Below are 21,460 nucleotides of genomic sequence, written 5' to 3'. Positions count from 1 at the left end.
AGGGGGGTCTTGTGGTTAGAGTGGGGGGGCTGGGAGCCAGGACTCCTGGGTTCAATCCCCAGCTCTGCGAGGGGAGTGGGGGCTAGTGGTTTGGGGGTGGGGGGGCTGGGAGCCAGGACTCCTGGGTTCTATCCCCAGCTCTGCGAGGGGAGTGGGGGCTAGTGGTTGGGGGCTGGGAGCCAGGACTCCTGGGTTCTATCCCCAGCTCTGGGAGGGGAGGGGAGGGGGGGTCTGGTGGTTGGAGCGGGGGTGGGGGTTAGGATAGATGGCTTTAAGTCGGGGGCCCGTCCCGCTGCCCCGCACGTCCCACCGAAGGTCTCTCATGTGTTGTGTTGAATTCCCAGGCCAGAGATCATCGACTTCAGCAAACTCACCAAATCCAACGCCACTTACAACCTGCAACAGGCCTTCAGCGTGGCCGAGCAGCAGCTGGGCCTGACCAAGCTGCTGGACCCGGAAGGTAACTCCACGTCTCCCGGTGCAGCCACCTCTGGGGTGGAACAGCCGTGGGGGCTCGGAGACCCCTGACCGGCTGAGTGCCCATGGCCAAGTCCCTTCCCCTCTGCCCTGGGTCTGGTCACACTCTGAGCCCTACAGCAGCCGGTGCCGGGAGGCTGAGAGCCCCACTCTCCATGCTGGCTGGTATCGCTGGGTCGTGCCCTGTGCTCCCGTCGGCCTGTTGTCACTTGTCTTACACGCAGACTGGGGGCTCGCTGGGTGAAGGGGGCGTGTCTGTACAGCACCGAGCGCGCTGGGGACCAGGTGCATGGCTGGGACACTTGGGCGCGCCCATTATACACCTAATAATAATAGTAACGTGGCCTCCTGGGGCCTCGGTTCCCCACCTGTGACCCAGGGAGACTGGCCTGGCCTGGCCTCCCTGGGGGCTGGGGGGTAAATATGATCCAGGTGGCAAGGTGCTCGGCGCTGCAGGAACAGGCGCCAGCTAAGTCCCTCGCGCTGATATCGGCTGCTTGGCCGGCGGATCTGACGTCTCTGCTGAGCGGTGCCGTCCCTCCCCCGGCAGACGTGAACATGGAGAGCCCGGACGAGAAGTCCATCATCACCTACGTGGTCTCTTTCTACCACTACTTCTCCAAAATGAAGGCCCTCGCGGTGGAGGGGAAGAGGATTGGGAAGGTGGGTGCCTTGGGGGTGGCTGCCAGGGGGCGCTGGGCTCGCCGGTTACTTATGGGTCCTGCTGGGGGACCACCGAGGGCGCCGACCCGTTTGCAGGAGGACCACGATTCCTCGTCGGCCAGTCCCTAATCTGCAATAACGCCCTTGGTTTGGCACAGTGGTACGGCCGTGTGCGGCTCCTGGTGCACCGTGGCAGGGTGTAGAGACGGCTGAGATTGGGACCCCCTCCTGTGCCGGGCGCTGCGCAGACCCGAGATTGGGGCCCTGCCGTGTCCCGGGGCAGTGGGGCTGGGAGTTGACAGCACGTTGCGATGGAGGGGACAGTTTGCAATCGTCGGAGCGATGGGCTCAGGCTCTCAGCAGACTCTGGCAGTGTCGCTGTGTTGCTCACACTTGGGTCACGTTTTGAGCTTTTCTTCCCGCCTGTGAGCTGGAAACCTGCTGGTTTTTAAAAGCGACAAGGTGGGTGGGGTCGCATCTTTGATTGGACGACTTCTGGCAGCTGAGCTCTGATGTAGTCACATGACCCCTGGAGCCTGGAGACTCGGAGTTTCCGTTTCCTGTGCCCCCATCTGCCCCCACGCTCCCTTCCGCTGAGTTTCTTTGGTTTGACCCCAAGCCTACCCAGGAGCTGCCGGTGCCCGGAATGGGCCCAGCTCCCCTCGTGCAGCCATTTACACTAGTGCAAAGCGAGTGTGAAATGAGTCCAATGACTGTGCAGGGGGCAGGGTCCCAAGGTGGGGCTGGTTGTACCTGGCGAGGGTGTAACGGGGGGTCCGAGCTGACCCCGGAAGAGCTCTGGTGGCTGGCCCAGCGAAGCTGAGGGGTGAGCCAGGGGGGCACAGCTCCTGAGGCAGCAGCGTTTGCTTCGGTTCGTGGTGGGCAGCGGGGGGCGCTCTCGGGGTGCTGCCCAGGGAAGCGCCAGCTGCTCCGTGGCCGGGCGCCTGGGAGCAGCACTCGCGTGTCCCCCCCACTCCCCCCAGGCGCCTTGCTGACGAGATCGCTGCTGACAGCTGGGTCCTGCCAGCTGCTCCTCTACGCCCACCTGAGCCGTCCCTCCGCAGCATCGGCATCAGCCCCAGGCTCGAGCTGCCCCTGCGCGGGGCTGCCATGGCAAAGGACCGTGAGGCTGCGGAGAGACGCTGGCGGGGGCACCACACCGCGCCCGGGCTGTCTGAACTGCAGCAGGGGGGCCGGGGAAGCCAGCGCCTGGTGCCTCTAGTCCCGGGTGGCCAGCGGATCCCTCCGTACAGCGGCCACTCCCAGAGCGGCAGCGTGGCCAGTGGGCTGTGCCGCAGGAGACCGGGCCTGTCCCCAGATCTGCCAGCCATGTTCAGGGCAGCTCCCCCCACCCAGCGACGGGCGCAGGCTCCCTGCAGACCCAGGCAGCGTCACTCACACTCGGGGCAGCTCCCCCCACCCAGCGACGGGCTCAGGCTCCCTGCAGACCCAGGCAGCGTCACTCACACTCGGGGCAGCTCCCCCCACCCAGCGATGGGCTCAGGCTCCCTGCAGACCCAGGCAGCGTCACTCACACTCGGGGCAGCTCCCCCCACCCAGCGACGGGCTCAGGCTCCCTGCAGACCCAGGCAACGTCACTCACACTCGGGGCAGCTCCCCCCACCCAGCGACGGGCTCAGGCTCCCTGCAGACCCAGGCAGCGTCACTCACACTCAGGGCAGCTCCCCCCACCCAGCAACGGGCGCAGGCTCCCTGCAGACCCAGGCAGCGTCACTCACACTCAGGGCAGCTCCCCCCACCCAGCGACAGGCGCAGGCTCCCTGCAGACCCAGGCAGCGTCACTCACACTCGGGGCAGCTCCCCCCACCCAGCGACGGGCGCAGGCTCCCTGCAGACCCAGGCAGTGTCGCTGTGTCACTCACAGTCAGAGCAGATTGGGGGGGGTCAGATCCAAGAGGGGGCTCGCAGCAACAGGCTCTCTGCAGACCCAGGCACGTCGTCCTGTTTCATAGGCACCGCAGCTGAGGGTGAAGGATGGAGAGATTCCAAGGAGGGTGGAGGGGCCTGGTGGGTTTTCACAGGGAGCTTCAGCCACTCACAAGGGAAGGGAAAGCAGGACCGTGCACATTGGGAAATACCCCCAGCCCGCCCCGCCTGTCTTGTCTGTGAGTTTGTTGGGGCCCTGATCTCAGCTGTGTCTGTGCAGCGCCCGGCGCGACGGGGCCCTGATCTCAGCTGGGGTCTGGGGGCGCCCGGCCCGACGGGGCCCTGATCTCAGCCGGGGTCTGGGCGGCGCCCGGCGCGACGGGGCCCTGATCTCGGCCGGGGTCTGGGCAGTGCTGATGAGGGTTCTAGAAATGTGTTTGCTTTAAGAACATAAGAACGGCCGTACCGGGTCAGACCAAAGGTCCATCTAGCCCAGTATCTGTCTACCGACAGTGGCCAATGCCAGGTGCCCCTGAGGGAGTGAACCTAACAGGCAATGATCAAGTGATCTCTCTCCTGCCATCCATCTCCATCCTCTGACGAACAGAGGCTAAGGACACCATTCTTACCCATCCTGGCTAATAGCCATTTATGGACTTAGCCACCATGAATTTATCCAGTCCCCTTTTAAACATTGTTATAGTCCTAGCCTTCACAACCGCCTCAGGTAAGGAGTTCCACAAGCTGACTTTGTTATAATTCGTGTTGCCGTTGCACCCAGTCTAGCCCAGGGTCCCGCTATGCCAGGCACTGCACAGACCCAGGGTTAGCAGCCGCAGGCAGAGGCAGTGCTTGGGCCCGGCTGCTCCGGCGAAGGGGGTGGGAGAACCGAGATCCCCCCTCGGGCTCTGCGGGTGCGATTAAAGGGGTGCAGCGGGACGTGCCTAGTCCTTTCCATGCACTGTTCTCAAGCACCGTCAGCCCAGGAGAGCCGAGGGACCGTCCCGCCCTGACTCGCCTGGCCGCACCAGGATGCAGAGACGGGGCGCCCGGTGCCCGCTGCTGGGCCCGTTTACTCCTGCGATGACCTCGCCCTGCCCTCCCCACAGGTGCTGGACCAGGCGGTGGAGATCGAGAAGCTCATGGAGCGGTACGAGCTGCTGGCGGCCGAGCTGCTGGCGTGGGTCGAGCGCACCGTCGGCATCATCAGCAACCAGAAGTTCGCCAACTCCCTGGCCGGGGTGCAGCAGCAGCTCCAGGCCTTCACCACCTTCTGCACCCTGGAGAAGCCGGTCAAGTGAGCGGCTGCCTGCGCCGCGCGGGGCGATGGGGGAGCCGGGCGGGGGGGCGGTTCCCCCCAGGTTCTAACGGGTGCAGCCAATCTGGAGTTGTGGTGTGGACGTGGGTTTGGAAGTGGAGTCTCTGTACCCAGCCGGCTGCAGGAGTCCTTGGGCTGAGAGTTTCCTGGGGCGTCCGGGCACGAGGTGCCCTTGGCCCCCCTCAGGAAGAGCCCGTCCCACTCAGTGCCCTTGGGGGGGCTGGGAAGGGTGCAGCCATGGCCAGGGTGGTGGGGGCCCGGCTGTGACAAGCTGATGGCTGGGGGGACCATTGCTGGGGGAGCGATGCCGAGGGGTGTCATGGAGTCCTCAGTCGATGCTCTGATCATGGCCGGGCGGTGCGATGGTGGGGGGTGACCATGGCGGGGGAGTGATGGCGGGGTGTCACGGAGTCCCGGGCGATGCTCTGGCAATGGCTGAGGGGGGTGACCATGGCCGGAGGGAGCGATGGCGAGGGTGGGAGGCGATGGCCGGGGCGATGGCCGGCGGGAGGTGGTGGCCGGGAGGAGGGATGACGGGGAGGCAATGGGCGGGGGCGATGGTGGGTGGGAGGCGATGGCCGGGAGCGATGGCAGGGGAGGCAATGGGCGGGGCGATGGCAGGGGAGGCGATGGCCGGGGAGGTGGTGGCCGGGAGGCGATGGCCGGGGAGGCGGTGGCCGGGGGCGATGGCCGGGAGGCGGTGGCCGAGGAGGAGTGATGGCGGGGAGGCAATGGGCGGGGGCGATGGCAAGGGAGGCGATGGCAAGGGGGAGGCAATGGGCGGGGCGATGGCCGGGGAGGTGGTGGCCAGGAGGGGCGATGGCCGGCGGGAGGCGGTGGCCGGGAGTGATGGCCGGGAGGCGGTGGCCGGGAGGCGATGGCCGGGGCGATGGCGGGGAGCGATGGCGGGGGAGGTGGTGGCCGGGAGGGGGCGATGATGGGCGGGAGGCAATGGGCGGGGAGGTGGTGGCCGGGGAGGTGGTGGCCGGGGCGATGGCGGGTGGGAGGTGGTGGCCAGGGGAGCGATGGCAGGGGAGGCAATGGGCAGGGGCGATGGCGGGTGGGAGGCGATGGCCGGGAGGCGGTGGCCAGGAGGCGATGGCAGGGGAGGTGATGGCCGGGGGAGCGATGGCAGGGGAGGCAATGGGCGGGGCGATGGCAGGGGAGGCAATGGGCGGGGAGGTGGTGGCCGGGAGGCGATGGCCGGGAGGCGGTGGCCGGGGAGCGATGGCGGGGCGGTGGCGGGGGCGATGGCGGGGCGATGGCGGGAGGCGGTGGCCGGGGTGATGGCAGGGGAGGTGGTGGCCGGGAGGGGCGATGGCAGGGGAGGTGGTGGCCGGGAGGCGATGGCAGGGGAGGTGATGGCCGGGGAGGTGGTGGCCGGGAGGGGCGATGGCGGGGAGGTGATGGCTGGGGCGATGGACGGGGAGGCGATGGACGGGGAGGCGGTGGCCGGGAGGCGATGGGCGGGGGCGATGGCGGGGGAGGTGGTGGCCGGGGCGATGGCGGGTGGGAGGTGGTGGCCGGGAGGATGGCAGGTGGGAGGCAATGGGCAGGGGCGATGGCGGGTGGGAGGTGGTGGCCGGGAGGGGCGATGGCGGAGGGAGGCGGTGGCCGGGGGAGGCGGTGGCCGGGAGGCGGTGGCCAGGGGAGCGATGGCCGGGAGGCGGTGGCCGGGGAGCGATGGCCGGGAGGCGGTGGCGGGAGCGATGGCGGAGGCGATGGCCGGGAGCGATGGCCGGGGGAGGCAGTGGCCGGGGGAGCGATGGCTGGGGAGGCGGTGGCGGGAGGCGATGGCCGGGGCAATGGGGCGGTGGCCGGGGGAGGCGATGGGGAGGCGATGGCCAGGAGGAGCGATGGCCGGGGAGGCGATGGGGCGTGGCCGGGAGGCGGTGGCCGGGAGCGATGGCCGGGGAGGCGATGGGGAGGCGATGGCGGGAGCGATGGCCGGGAGGCGATGGCGGGGCGATGGCCGGGAGGCGATGGCGGGGCGATGGCCGGGGAGGGGGGCGATGGCCGGGGAGGGGGGCGATGGCGGCGGGGGAGGCGATGGCCGGGGGGGCGATGGCGGGGGGGGGAGGCGCTGGGGGGGAGCGATGGCCGGGAGGGGCGATGGGGGGCGATGGGGAGCGATGGGGGCGTGAGGCTCAGCCCAGCTCCCTCGGCAGGTTCCAGGAGAAGGGGAACCTGGAGGTCCTGCTGTTCAGCATCCAGAGCCAGCTGCGCGCCCAGCGCCGCAAACTCTACGTGCCCAGCGAGGGCCGGGGCATCGCCGACATCAACAAGGTGCAGCCGCGGGAGCTGTGCAGGGAGCTGAGGAGTGTGCGGGAGCCGTGGGGGCTATGGGGAGATGAGGAGCCATGGGGGCTATGGGGTGAGGAGCCGTGGGGACGGGGAGCCATGGGGGTTATGGGGTGAGGAGCCATGGGGGACGGGGAGCCATGGGGTTATGGGGGTGAGGAGCCATGGGGACGGGGAGCCATGGGGAGGCTATGGGGTGAGGAGCCATGGGGGACGGGAGCCATGGGGGCTATGGGGATGGGAGCCATGGGGACGGGGGAGCCATGGGGTTATGTGGGACGAGGAGCCATGGGGACGGGGAGCCATGGGGTTATGGGGGTGAGGAGCCATGGGGACAGGGAGCCATGGGGAGGCTATGGGGGTGAGGAGTCATGGGGACGGGGTTGCCATGGGGAGGCTATGGGGTGAGGAGCCATGGGGACGGGGTTGCCATGGGGAGGCTATGGGGGTGAGGAGCCGTGGGGACGGGGAGCCATGGGGGTTATGTGGGGACGGGGAGCCATGGGGACGGGGAGCCATGGGGAGTTATGGGGGTGAGGAGCCGTGGGGACGGGGAGCCATGGGGGTTATGGGGGACGGGGAGCCATGGGGACGGGGAGCCATGGGGAGGTTATGGGGTGAGGAGCCATGGGGGACGGGAGCCATGGGGAGGCTATGGGGTGAGGAGCCGTGGGGACGGGAGCCATGGGGAGGTTATGGGGGTGAGGAGCCATGGGGACGGGGAGCCATGGGGAGGTTATGGGGGTGAGGAGCCATGGGGGACGGGGAGCCATGGGAGGCTATGGGGTGAGGAGCCATGGGGACGGGGAGCCATGGGGAGGTTATGGGGGTGAGGAGCCATGGGGGACGGGGAGCCATGGGGAGGCTATGGGGGTGAGGAGCCATGGGGGACGGGGAGCCATGGGGGCTATGGGGTGAGGAGCCATGGGGACGGGGAGCCATGGGGAGGTTATGGGGTGAGGAGCCATGGGGGACGGGGAGCCATGGGGGCTATGGGGTGAGGAGCCGTGGGGGGGACGGGGGAGCCATGGGGGGTTATGTGGGGACGGGGGAGCCATGGGGGGACGGGGGAGCCATGGGGAGGCTATGGGGGGTGCGGAGCCATGGCGGGGACGGGGGAGCCGGGCGGGGGATGGGCCATGCAGAGGGGTCAGGGGGTTCAAACAGACCCACCCCCTGCGGTCTCTCCCCCACTGGTGCCCTGCACCAGGCCCTGTCTGCGTCCACTGGGACTTCGGGGCCTGTGGGTCCGTTGCCAGTGGGGACGGGCCTGTCCCCTGGAGCGGGGCCCCTCGTGAGGTCTGGGCAGGACGGTGCCCACAAGCCGCCCCCGGCCCAGCCCAGGTCCCCGGAGCGCGGAGAACCCGGCCCTGGCTGCCCCCCAGGACCCAGCCCCGTCCCCCAGCCCCCCGAGGGAGCGCCGCCCCGGCCCCTCTGAGCCCCGCACTGCCCCCAGGCCTGGACCCGGCTGGAGAAGGTGGAGCACGAGCGGGAGGTGTCGCTGCACAAGGAGCTCATCCGGCAGGAGAAGCTGGAGCTGCTGGCCCAGCGCTTCGACCACAAGGCCGGCATGCGGGAGGCCTGGCTCGGCGAGAACCAGCGGCTGGTGGCGCAGGTGAGGTCCCAGCCGGCTCCTCCCCGGCCTCCCACCCAGCCCCCCAGGGCCCACGGGCGATCCTAGAATCTCGGGTGGAAGGGACCCCAGGAGGGATCTAGTCCAACCCCCTGCTCAGAGCAGGACCAACCCCAACTAAGTCACCCAGCCAGGGCTGTGTCAAGCCTGACCTTAAACACCTCTAAGGAAGGAGATTCCCCCACCTCCCTAGGGAACCCAGTCCAGTGCTGCACCACCCTCCTAGGGAAATAGTGTTTCCTAATATCCAACCTAGACCTCCCCCACTGCAACTTGAGACCATTGCTCCTTGTTCTGTCATCTGCCACCACTGAGAACAGTATCCAGATGAGGCCTCACCAGTGCCCAATAGAGGGGAATGATCACATCCCTCAATGTGCTGGCAATGCCCCTACTTATACAGCCCAATATGCCCATGGGAGCCCGCTGAGGTCACTCAATCAGGGTGAACTGCAAACAGACCGGGGCAGACAAACCCCAAACGCTGGTGGATCTTCCAATACTGAGATTTACCAGCCAGTGCAGAACAGCATCTGTAGCACCTCCCTGGTTCCTCAGAGACCAAACCCCGCAGCTCCCTTCAAGTGCCAGCCCCAGGCCTCCCGCCAGACACACCTGGCAGAGATGCTGATGATTCCTGAAAATCTTCTCTCATCATACAAAAGAAAAGGTTCTTCCAATCCCAAAGGATCAGCCACACACCCGGGTCCAATTATAACTTAGATCTTACCCACAATACATGCTTAGAGCCAGTTCTTATTAACTAAGCTAAAATGTATTAAAGAAGAAAAGAGAGAGAGTTGGTTAAAAGATCAATCTACAGACAGACGTGAATTCAATTCTTGAGGTTCAGACACAGCAGAGATGAGCTTGTAGCTGCCAAAAGTCCTTTTAGAAACAGTCCAGAGGTTACAGTCCAATGTCCATATTCAAGGTGACTCCAGTCGGTGACTGGGGATCTCAGTCCTTGTGGCTTAAGGTTCCCTCTCTTGAAACCCAAAGCAGATCTGAGATGCAGCAGGGTCGTGTCCCAGGTTCTTACACGTTTCCAGCAGCCTTTTGGCCTGAGAAAACAATCGGCTCAACTCTCCTTCTCCCAACCAGCCTGGCAATTAGCCCAGGGGAATTAATCCATTACACGGTTCAGATGCAGGTTACCACAACCTGCAAAGAGACACAGAGACACAAACACTATTTCCCTCAAGTATCATCATAAATGTTAATATTCCCTTTGATCTGTGAATCAAAGCTCTAGCAATAGCCAAGGCCTGTTTGCTGCCATCCAGCCCTGAGCACACAGCCCCCTTCTCCCTCTAACAATGGCCATTTGCATTTCAAAGCTCTGCTCATTTACATATTTTCCTAACTAGTCTCTAGAGTTGGGCCCTGGGCCAGGTCGGTCTGGGAGGTAATTAACTCTTTCGGGCCCTGTCACCGTCCAGTGAGATGTTCTATCACACTCCTAAGGTCACAGCCTTCTTGGCAACAAGGGCCACTGCTGACTCCTATCCAGCTTCTCATCCACTGTAACCCCCAGGTCAGGGGTCGGCACCTTTCAGAGGTGCTGGGCCGAGTCTCTGATTTAAGGGTTCCCGGGCCAGTCGTACATGTTAACGGTTTTAGAAGGGCTCTTTCTATAAGTCTACAATATATCACTGAACTGTTGTTGTATGGAAAGTAAGCAAGGTTTTTAAATCATTTAAGAAGTTTCATTTAAAATTAAATTAAAATGCAGAGCCCCCCGGACCGGTGGCCAGGACCCAGGCAGTGCGAGTGCCACTGAAAATCAGCTCGCGTGCCGCCTTCGGCACCCGGGCCATAGGCTGCCTCCCCCTGCCCTAGGTCCTTCTCTGCAGAACTGCTGCCTGGCCGCTCGGTCCCCAGCCTGTAGCAGGGCCTGGGATTCTTCCGTCCTGAGTGCCGGGCTCTGCACTTCTCCTTGCTGAACTCAGCCGAACCTCGTCCGTCCAGCCGAACCCAGTGGCACCGGAGACAAACGGGACACGAAGCAGCCCTGACCCTACTGCCCCTCGGGCAGTGCCAGGCCTGGGTGGAGCAGGAGTGGGGTCTAGTGGTTAGAGCAGGGGGGTTGGGAGCCAGGACTCCTGGGTTCTCCCCTGGCTCTGGGAGGGGAGTGGGGCTCACGCGCACACACACCCAGCAGCCCGGCCCCTTTCTCATGCCTCTGCTGGCCCCCCACGGGATAAGAGGGAAGGTCTCTCATGGATCAGTAACTGCTTAAAAGACAGGAAGCAAAGGGTAGGAAGAAATGGTCAGTTTTCAGAATGGAGAGAGGTGGATAGTGGGGTCCCCCAGGGGTCTGGTCTGGGCCGGGCCCAGTCCTGTTCAACATATTCATAAATGATCTGGAAAAAGGGGTGTCACGGACTCAGATCGTGCCCACTCATGGCCCCGTGAGGTCCCTGGGGGAGCCCCTTCAGTGCGACAGCCCCTCTCGGGGGGCCGCTCTCCCTCGGGGTCAGGCCCCTCCACCTCTCGGAGCCTCAGCACGTCTGTCTCTGCCGTGGGCCCCTCAGAGAGTCCCCTCGCTCTGGGCCCCCTGGGCCTCCTAACCCCCGAAGGGGACGATGCCCCCCCACCCCACCCCCATGCCCTGCTCTCTAGCCCAGAGCGACTCTCCCCCAGCGTAACACAGGAGGTTTATTGAGGGTTGAACCCAGCACAGGAAACTCTCAGGGCCTCAGGCCTGGCCTCCCTCAGCCCAGCACATCCCAGTCCCCCTGCAGCCGGGGGGGCTCTGCCTGCTCCCCCTCTCCAGCCCCGAGCCCCCCTGCTTCCCAGCTGGGCTCCGATACCCCCGGCCCCAAGATCGGCCAGGTCCCGAGTCCCTCCCCAGTCCTGTGTCCCAACAAACTCCCTCTCCCCTCCCCTCATTACACCAGTGACACCCGGGGACACTGAGTCCCACCCCCGCTGCCTGCAACCCACTGGGAAACACAGAAAACAAGAACCCCCCCCACTTTGTCACAAGGGGGAAGCAGTGAGGTGGCAAAATTTGCAGATGATACAAAACTACTCAAGCTAGTTAAGTCCCAGGCAGACTGCGAGGAGCTACCAAAGCATCTCACAGAACTGGGTGACTGGGCGACAAAATGGCAGATGAAATTCAATGTTGGTAAGTGCAAAGTAACATACATTGGAAACCATAATCCCAACGATACACACAACAGGATGGGGCTGAATTAGCTGTTCCCACTCAAGACAGATCTTGGAGTCACTGTGGATAGTTCTCTGCAAACATCCACTCACTGCGCAGCGGCGTCAAAAAAGTGAACACAATGTTGGGAATCATTAAGAAAGGGAGAGAGAATAGGACAGAAAATATCATGTGCCTCTGTATAAATCCATGGGACAGCCACAGCTTGAATACTGCGGGCAGACGTGGTCGCCCCATCTCCAAAAAGATCTATTGGAATTGGAAAAGGGTCAGAGAAGGGCAGCAGAAATGCTGAGGGGCATAGAACAGCTTCCGTATGAGGCGAGATTAATCAGACTGGGGCTGTTCAGCGTGGAAAAGAGACGACTACGGGCGATACGATCAAGGGCTATAAAATCCTGACTGATGTGGGGAAAGTGAATCAGGAAGTGTTATTTACTCCTAACACTAGAACTAGGGGTCACCCAATGAAATCAGGAGGCAGCAGGTATAACACAAACCAAAGGCAGTATTGCTTCACCCAGCGCACAGTCAACCTGTGGAACTCCCTGCCAGGGGATGTTGTGAAGGCCAAGACCATAACAGGGTTCAAAGGGGAGCTAGATAGATTCCTGGAGGGCAGGTCCATCAGTGGCTACTAGCCAGGCTGGGCAGGGATGGGGTCCCTGGCCTCTGTCTGCCAGAAGCGGGGAAGGGGCGAGGGGCTGGGTCACTTGCTGATCCCCTGGTCTGTTCATTCCCTCTGGGGCACCCGGCACTGGCCACTGTCGGAGGACAGGACACTGGGCTAGATGGACCCTTGGTCTGACCCGGTCTGGCCGCTCCTGTGTTCTCTCGCCCCCGCCGCCCCCAGGACAACTTCGGCTACGACCTGCCGGCGGTGGAGGCGGCCATGAAGAAGCACGAGGCCATTGAGGCGGACGTCTCGTCCTACGAGGAGCGCATCCAGGTGGTGGTGGAGCTGGCGCTGGCCCTGGAAGCCGAGGGTTACTACGACGTGCGGCGCGTCAGCGCCCAGAAGGGCAGCATCCTGCGCCAGTGGGGGCTGCTGACCGAGCTGGTGGCTGCCCGCAGGGCCCGCCTGGAGCAGAGCCTGGCCCTGCAGACCATCTTCCAGGAGATGGTTTACATGATCGACTGGATGGAGGAGATGCAGGTGGGCAGGGAGTGGGGGGAGGGGGGTGGGTAGCCCGCTTGCGGCCTGGGGGGGCTGGGCCCGGTTTAAACCAGTGCCCACGACCTGGGGGAGCGAAGGCTCCGGTGTGAACTGGTGCATGAGGCCTGGGGGAAGGGGGAGGGCCGGGTGTGGACTGGCGCCTGTCCCAGTGCCACAGCAGGACGGCTGCGATCTGCAGCTGGCCTCCCTGGCTGTGCCAGGATTTAGTGCCACCTGCTCCGTGGGCACCCGCTTGGCAGGTCTCAGCTTGGGCCAGGGGACCCTGGGGCTTCGCTCGGTCGTGACACGGGGGCCTGGTCGGAGAGGTGGGGAGAGGCTGCTGTGGGCAGAAATGCAGTGGGGGCCGGCAGCTGGGGCACTGGGCTGGGAACTGCTGCTGCCTGCGGGGGACCTTGGGCACGTCCCTCACCCTCGCTGGGCCTCAGTTTCCTCCCACCGTCTGCTCTGAGGGCGAGTTTGTGGGGGCAGGGGCGGTCTCACCCTGTGTCTGGGCAGCGCCCGGCGCGACGGGGCCCCGATCTCACCCTGTGTCTGTGCAGCGCCCGGCGCGACGGGGCCCCGATCTCACCCTGTGTCTGGGCAGCGCCCGGCGCGACGGGGCCCCGATCTCACCCTGTGTCCGGGCAGCGCCCGGCGCGATGGGGCCCCGATCTCACCCTGTGTCTGGGCAGCGCCCGGCGCGACGGGGCCCCGATCTCACCCTGTGTCTGGGCAGCGCCCGGCCCGCCGGAGCCCCGATCTCACCCTGTGTCCGGGCAGCGCCCGGCGCGACGGGGCCCCGATCTCACCCTGTGTCCGGGCAGCGCCCGGCGAGACGGGGCCCTGATCTCACCCTGTGTCTGGGCAGCGCCCGGCGAGACGGGGCCCTGATCTCACCCTGTGTCTGGGCAGCGCGCGGCGTGGCGGGGCCCTGATCTCACCCTGTGTCCGGGCAGCGCCCGCCCGACGGGCCCCGATCTCACCCTGTGTCTGGGCAGCACCGGCCCAACGGGCCCCGATCTCACCCTGTGTCTGGGCAGCGCCCGGCGACGGGCCCTGATCTCACCCTGTGTCCGGGCAGCGCCCGGCGAGACGGGGCCCCGATCTCACCCTGTGTCTGGGCAGCGCCCGGCGCGACGGGGCCCCGATCTCACCCTGTGTCTGGGCAGCGCCCGGCCCGACGGGGCCCCGATCTCACCCTGTGTCCGGGCAGCACCCGGCCCAACGGGGCCCCGATCTCACCCTGTGTCTGTGCAGCGCCCGGCGAGACGGGGCCCTGATCTCACCCTGTGTCCGGGCAGCGCCCGGCCCAACGGGGCCCCGATCTCACCCTGTGTCTGTGCAGCGCCCGGCGCGACGGGGCCCCGATCTCACCCTGTGTCTGGGCAGCGCCCGGCCCGACGGGGCCCCGATCTCACCCTGTGTCTGGGCAGCGCCCGGCGCGACGGGGCCCCGATCTCACCCTGTGTCCGGGCAGCGCCCGGCGCGACGGGGCCCCGATCTCACCCCGTGTCTGTGCAGCGCCCGGCCCGACGGGGCCCCGATCTCACCCCGTGTCCGGGCAGCACCCGGCCCAACGGGGCCCCGATCTCACCCTGTGTCTGTGCAGCGCCCGGCGAGACGGGGCCCAGATCTCACCCTGTGTCTGGGCAGCGCCCGGCGAGACGGGGCCCTGATCTCACCCTGTGTCTGTGCAGCGCCCGGCGAGACGGGGCCCCGATCTCACCCCGCGTCTGGGCAGCGCCCGGCGAGACGGGCCCCGATATCACCCTGTGTCTGGGCAGCGCCCGGCGCGACGGGCCCGATCTCACCCGCGTCTGGGCAGCGCCCGGCGACGGGGCCCGATCTCACCCTGTGTCTGGGCAGCGCGCCCGACGGGGCCCCGATCTCACCCGTGTCTGGGCAGCGCCGGCCCGACGGGCCCCGATCTCACCCTGTGTCCGGCAGCGCCCGCGCGACGGGCCCCGATCTCACCTGTGTCCGGGCAGCGCCGCGCGCGACGGGCCCCGATCTCACCTGTGTCTGGGCAGCGCCCGGCGAGACGGGGCCCTGATCTCACCCTGTGTCTGGGCAGCGCCCGGCGAGACGGGGCCCTGATCTCACCCTGTGTCCGGGCAGCGCCCGGCCCGACGGGGCCCCGATCTCACCCTGTGTCCGGGCAGCACCCGGCCCAACGGGGCCCCGATCTCACCCTGTGTCTGTGCAGCGCCCGGCGAGACGGGGCCCTGATCTCACCCTGTGTCCGGGCAGCGCCCGGCCCAACGGGCCCCGATCTCACCCTGTGTCTGGGCAGCGCCCGGCGCGACGGGCCCCGATCTCACCCTGTGTCTGGGCAGCGCCCGCCGGAGCCCCGATCTCACCCTGTGTCCGGGCAGCGCCCGGCGCGACGGGGCCCCGATCTCACCCCGTGTCTGGGCAGCGCCCGGCCCGACGGGGCCCCGATCTCACCCCGTGTCTGGGCAGCGCCCGGCCCGACGGGGCCCCGATCTCACCCTGTGTCTGGGCAGCGCCCGGCGAGACGGGGCCCTGATCTCACCCTGTGTCTCGGCAGCGCCCGGCGAGACGGGGCCCTGATCTCACCCTGTGTCTGTGCAGCGCCCGGCGAGACGGGGCCCCGATCTCACCCTGTGTCTGGGCAGCGCCCGGCGCGACGGGGCCCCGATCTCACCCCGCGTCTGAGCAGCGCCCGGCGCGACGGGGCCCCGATCTCACCCTGTGTCCGGGCGGCGCCCGGCCCGACGGGGCCCCGATCTCACCCTATGTCTGGGCAGCGCCCGGCCCGACGGGGCCCCGATCTCACCCTGTGCCTGGGCAGCGCCGCGCGACGGGCCCCGATCTCACCCTGTGTCCGGGCAGCGCCGGCGCGACGGGCCCCGATCTCACCCTGTGTCCGGGCAGCGCCTGGCCCGACGGGCCCCGATCTCACCCTGTGTCTGGGCAGCGCCTGGCGCGACGGGGCCCCGATCTCACCCCGAGTCTGGGCGGCGCCCGGCCCGACGGGGCCCCGATCTCACCCTGTGTCTGGGCGGCGCCCGCGAGACGGGCCCCGATCTCACCCTGTGTCCGGGCAGCGCCCGCGCGACGGGCCCCGATCTCACCCCGTGTCTGGGCAGCGCCCGGCCCGACGGGGCCCCGATCTCACCCTGTGTCCGGGCAGCGCCCGGCGCGACGGGGCCCCGATCTCACCCCGTGTCTGGGCAGCGCCCGGCCCGACGGGGCCCCGATCTCACCCTGTGTCTGTGCAGCGCCTGGCGCGACGGGGCCCCGATCTCACCCCGTGTCTGGGCAGCGCCTGGCGCGACGGGGCCCCGATCTCACCCTGTGTCTGGGCAGCGCCCGGCGCGACGGGGCCCCGATCTCACCCCGTGTCCGGGCAGCGCCCGGCCCGACGGGGCCCCGATCTCACCCTGTGTCCGGGCAGCGCCTGGCCCGACGGGGCCCCGATCTCACCCTGTGTCCGGGCAGCGCCCGGCGCGACGGGGCCCCGATCTCACCCTGTGTCCGGGCAGCGCCCGGCGAGACGGGGCCCCGATCTCACCCCGTGTCCGGGCAGCGCCCGGCGAGACGGGGCCCCGATCTCACCCCGTGTCCGGGCAGCGCCCGGCGAGACGGGGCCCCGATCTCACCCTGTGTCCGGGCAGCGCCTGGCACGACGGGGCCCCGATCTCACCCTGTGTCTGGGCAGCGCCCGGCGCGACGGGGCCCCGATCTCACCCTGTGCCTGTGCAGCGCCCGGCGCGACGGGGCCCTGATCTCAGCTGGGCGTCACATGGAGCCAGAGCAGGCAGGGAACCGTCCTTAGCCCTGGAGCCACCAACTGGACTATTAGCAGCGGTGCCGACAGGAGCTGCCAGGAACCCTTTTCGACCAGGCGTTTGGCTGAAAACCAGGCACCTGGCAACCCCTAACCCCCCCGCCCGCCGGAGCCCCAAGCCCCCCACGGCCAGAGGAGCCCAGGCTGAACCTCCCTGAGCCCCCGCTGCCCTGAGCCCCGACCCGCCGGCTGACCTGCCGTAGCCGCGCCAGCCAACCCAAGCACCGGCCCACCCGCCCCTGGTCCCACTGGCTGGCCTGACCCCCGGCTCAAACCCCTGGCCACCAGCCCGAGCACGGGCCTGATGCCCTGGCCGCCAAGCCAGCCCGAGTTGCCCCTGGCTGCTGCCGGCCAGAGTCACCCCATCAGGCCCCTGGGAGAGGAGAATCGTGCCAGGCCGGTAACTCCCTGCAGGGTTACGCTAGGGGCCTCAGGGCCTGAGCCAAGGAGTGGGGCCCCGTGGTGCCAGGCGCTGTACGTAACAGAGAGGCGGCCCAGCGCTGACGGCTTCGCCCGCCCTTCGTCCCGCCAGGCCCCGCTGCTGTCGAGGGAGGTGGGGAAGCACCTGCTGGAGGTGGAGGACCTGCTGCAGAAACACGCCCTGCTGGAGGCCGACGTGGCTGCCCAGAACGAGCGGGTGCAGGCGCTCAACCAGGCCGCCCTGAAGTTCTGCGAGCTGGAGGGTAAGTGCGGCTGGGGCCGAGCGTCAGTGGGGCTGGGCCGCGCTGTGCCCGGCTCCGAGTGGCGGCAGCTCATCCCACCACTGGTCCCATCGCCAGCGGCAGGGGCGGCTCCAGGCACCAGCACGCCAAGCACGTGCCTGGGGCGGCAAGCCGTGGGGGGCGCTCTGCCGGTCGCTGTGAGGGCGGCAGGCAGGCTGCCTTCAGCGCCATGCCTGTGGAGGGTCCGCTGGTCCCGCGGCTTCGGCAGAGCTCCCGCAGGCTGCCGCCGGACCAGGGACCTCCCGCAGGCGCCGCCGACTCCGCGGGACCGGGGACCTCCCGCAGGCGGACCGGGACTTCCGCAGGCGCCGCCGACTCCGCGGGACCGGGACCTCCCGCAGGCTGCTGCCGACTCGCGGGACCGGGACCTCCGCAGGCTGCCGCCGGACCAGGGACCTCCCGCAGGCGCCGCCGACTCCGCGGGACCGGGGACCTCCCGCAGGCTGCCCCCGAATCCGCGGGACCGGGGACTTCCCGCAGGCGCCGCCGACTCCGTGGGACCGGGGACCTCCCGCAGGCTGCTGCCGACTCCGCGGGACCGGGGACCTCCCGCAGGCTGCCGCCGAATCCGCGGGACCGGGGACCTCCCGCAGGCTGCCGCCGACTCCGCGGGACCGGGGACCTCCCGCAGGCTGCCGCCGACTCCGCGGGACCGGGGACCTCCCGCAGGCTGCCGCCGAATCCGCGGGACCGGGGACCTCCCGCAGGTGCCGCCGAATCTGCAGGACCGGGGACCTCCCGCAGGCTGCCGCCGACTCCGCGGGACCGGGGACCTCCCGCAGGCTGCCGCCGAATCCGCGGGACCGGGGACCTCCCGCAGGCGCCGCCAAATCCGCGGGACCGGGGACCTCCCGCAGGCTGCCGCCGAATCCGCGGGACCGGGGACCTCCCCCAGGCTGCCGCCGAATCCGCGGGACCGGGGACCTCCCCCAGGCTGCCGCCGAAGGCAGCCTGCCTGCCGTGCTTGGGGCGGCAAAATGCCTAGAGACGCCCCGACCAGTGGTGCCCAGACCTTGGCTCCTGTATCCGGCTGAGGCAGCCGAGAGGCAGAGAACGTGCAGGCCCAGGGAGGCTGTGTGGGGGCTGGGAGCCAGGACTCCTGGGTTCTCCAGGTCTATAGCCAACAGGCCAGACCAGGGACCGAGTGCACAAGGCAACGTGGGAGAGATTCCTGTGCAAAGCCATGGGCACCCGGCTCCCAACAAGGTCTGGGGGCGGGCAGACAATTTTCAGAACAGACGCGAGCTGTACTGGGGAGGGAAGTGGGGGCTAGTGGTTAGAGCAGGGGGGTCTGGGAGCCAGGACTCCTGGGTTCTCTCTCCGGCGCTGGGCGGGGCGTGGGGTCTGGTGGTTAGAGCAGGGGGGGGTTGGAAGCCAGGACTCCTGGGCTCTCTCCCTGGCTCTGGGAGGGGAGTGGGGTCTGGTGGTTAGAGCAGGGAGGCGTTGGAAGCCAGGACTCCTGGGTTCTCTCTCTGGCTCTGGGAGAGGAGTGGGGGCTAGTGGTTAGAGCAGGGGGAGCTGGGAGCCAGGACTCCTGGGTTCTCTCCCCGGCTCTGGGAGGGGAGTGGGGGCTAGTGGTTAGAGCAGGGGGGGCTGGGACCCAGGACTCCTGGGTTCTCTCCCCGGCTCTGGGGGAGTAATGGGGGCTAGTGGTTAGATCGGGGGGCTGGAGCCAGGACCCTGGCAGGGCAGGTCTTTCCCCCAGCAGCAATCAGCAGCAAAGAGACGGGCCCGGTGTCTCTCCTGCTCCCCTGCCCCAGGTTACCAGCCCTGCGACCCCCAGATCATCCGCAACCGCGTGACCCACGTGCAGACGTGCCTGGAGGAGCTGTGCCAGCGGGCGGCCCAGCGGCGCACGGAGCTGGAGGCCTCCCGCCAGCTGTGGGCCTTCTTCCAGGAGCTGGAGGAGGCGGAGGCCTGGGTGCGGGAGAAGGAGCAGATCCTGGCCTCCAAGCCGTGCGGCAGGGACCTGAGCAGCGTGCTGCAGCTGAGCGGGCAGCACAAGCTGATGCTGGGGGAGCTGGGCGGGCGCCGGGCCCTGCTGCACCAGGCCGAGAAGAAGGGGGAGCAGCTGCTGGCCACCCAGCGCCCCGGCACGGCCCAGCTGCAGGAGAAGCTGCGGGAGGTGCGGCAGCGCTGGAAGAAGCTGGAGGAGGTGACGGGGACGCACCAGCAGAAGCTGCAGGAGGCTCTGAGCTTCTACCAGTTCAGCGCGGAGACGGACGACCTGCTGGCCTGGCTGCAGGACACCTACCGCCTGGCCTCCAGCGACGACTTCGGGCACGACGAGTACTCCAGCCAGGCGCTGCTCCGCAAGCACGCGGCCGTGGCGCAGGAGCTGGAGCGGCACCGGGCGCCCGTGCTGGCCCTGCGCGCTCAGCTGGCCCGGCTGGCCCCCCAGCACCACCAGGTGCTGGACGTGCAGATCCGCATCGTGGAGGTGGAGCAGCTCTACGGGGAGGTGGCCGAGGTGGCCGTGCTGCGGCACCAGTGGCTGCAGGACGCCCTGGCCGTGTACCGCATGTTCGGCGAGGTCCGCGCCTGCGAGGGCTGGCTGGACGAGAAGGAGCAGTGGCTCTCCGGGATGCACGTGCCGCAGGAGCTGGAGGACGTGGAAGTGGTGCAACACAGGTCTGGCGCCCGCATTCTGTTCCCTGCTGGGACCCAGAGCCAGGGGGCTGGGAGCCAGGACGCCTGGGTTCCATTCCCAGCTCTGGGGGGAGGGGGGAAGGGCGGGGAGCCAGGACGCCTGGGTTCCATTCCCAGCTCTGGGGGGAAGGGCTGGGAGCCAGGACGCCTGGGTTCTATCCCAGCACGGGGGGGAGGGGGGAAGGGCGGGGAGCCAGGACGCCTGGGTTCCATTCCCAGCTCTGGGGAGAAGGGCTGGGAGCCAGGACGCCTGGGTTCCATTCCCAGCTCTGGGGAGAAGGGCTGGGAGCCAGGACGCCTGGGTTCCATTCCCAGCTCTGGGGGTGGGGAAGGGCGGGAGCAAGGACGCGTGGGTTCTAGCCCTGCACTGGGGGGTGGGGGGAAGGGCGGGGAGCCAGGACGCCTGGGTTCCATTCCCAGCTCTGGGGAGAAGGGCTGGGAGCCAGGACGCCTGGGTTCCATTCCCAGCTCTGGGGGGAGGGGGGAAGGGCGGGGAGCCCGGACGCCTGGGTTCCATTCCCAGCTCTGGGGGGAAGGGCAACGGGCCAGGACGCCTGGGGTCTTTCCCAGCTCTGGGGGGTGGGGGGAAGGGCGGGGAGCCAGGACGCCTGGGTTCTATCCCAGCGCTGGGGGGAGGGGGGAAGGGCTGGGACCCAGGACGCATGGGTACTAACCCAGCAGTGGGGGGTGGGGGGAAGGGCGGGGAGCCAGGACGCCTGGGTTCTATCCCAGCTCTGGGGGGAGGGGGGAAGTGCGGGGAGCCAGGACGCCTGGGTTCTATCCCAGCACTGGGGGGTGGGGGGAAGGGCGGGGAGCAGGACGCCTGGGTTCTGAATGCCCCGTACGATTCTGTTCTGTCCACGAGCCCCTGTGCGCCTTGGGCAGGTTTGAGAGCCTGGACCAGGAGCTGAACAGCGTCATGGGGCGCATCCTGGCCGTGAACGAGACGGTGCAGCAGCTGGTGGAGGGGGGCCACCCCAGCGCGTCCGAGGTGCAGTCCTGTCGGGACCAGCTGAACGGCAGGTACCTCCCGGTGGGGCTGGGGCTGGCGGAGGCTTGGGAAGGGGGCCCTCGGGATCAGAGGCGGGGCTGGGTTCGATTCCCGGCTCTCCGGGTCCCTGCGTGTGTCAGGGCCGCGCCGGTAACACACGGATAATGGCCCCGTCTGTGCCTGGAGATCGATGGGCTCGTGGCTCGTCCGCTCTGTTCGCTGGGTAACCCACCGCCCAGGTCCCTGGCCCAGAGATCCAGGGCAGGCCTAGGGCCCGTGTGCGGCACGCAGACGTGGGCACCCGTCCGCAGGGGAGCTCCACATCCCCCGCCAAGCCCAGGCAGCTGAGCAGGGGCTGTCCGGCTGCCGGGGCCAGTGCTGCTCTGCGGGCGGATTGAAAGCCTCCAGCCCCCTCCCCGGCGGCCTCCGGCCGGCGCGGCTCCTGCTCCATGGGACTCACCGGGGCCGTGCGGCTGGGTCCCCCCCAGAAGTGGGGCTGCTTTGGGGTTCACGCCAGCAGCGCTAGGTGGCAGAGCAGCTGCGAGCGCGGGGTCTGCAGACGGCACAATTCCGCTTTGGAACGTGCCCAGCTGCTGCTGCTCCGTCTCACCGCAACCCCTGCCCACCCCTGGCTCCGGGTCGGGGGCGCTGAGAACCTGCCAGCATCTCGT

General features: G+C 68.0%; 1 protein-coding gene across 3 annotated transcripts in view; it reads left to right on the top strand.

Annotated features, from left to right (window-relative positions):
• Positions 1-21,460, top strand: part of SPTBN4 (spectrin beta, non-erythrocytic 4) — a 68,844-nt gene that overhangs the window by 15,241 nt on the left and 32,143 nt on the right. For all 3 annotated transcript variants that reach the window (XM_039510553.1, XM_039510552.1, XM_039510554.1), the window contains exons 7-15: positions 345-460; positions 1,028-1,140; positions 4,137-4,324; positions 6,514-6,631; positions 8,103-8,261; positions 12,311-12,613; positions 16,960-17,110; positions 18,910-19,780; positions 20,684-20,821. In XM_039510553.1, the coding sequence (XP_039366487.1) occupies positions 345-460; positions 1,028-1,140; positions 4,137-4,324; positions 6,514-6,631; positions 8,103-8,261; positions 12,311-12,613; positions 16,960-17,110; positions 18,910-19,780; positions 20,684-20,821 (2,157 nt within the window). The remainder of the gene's footprint in view (positions 1-344; positions 461-1,027; positions 1,141-4,136; positions 4,325-6,513; positions 6,632-8,102; positions 8,262-12,310; positions 12,614-16,959; positions 17,111-18,909; positions 19,781-20,683; positions 20,822-21,460) is intronic.

Source organism: Mauremys reevesii, linkage group 22, assembly GCF_016161935.1.
Source record: "Mauremys reevesii isolate NIE-2019 linkage group 22, ASM1616193v1, whole genome shotgun sequence".
Classification (NCBI taxonomy): Eukaryota; Metazoa; Chordata; order Testudines; family Geoemydidae; genus Mauremys; species Mauremys reevesii.
The sequence above is the reverse complement of the archived record's forward strand: the minus strand, read 5'-3'. Positions and strand labels throughout refer to the sequence as shown.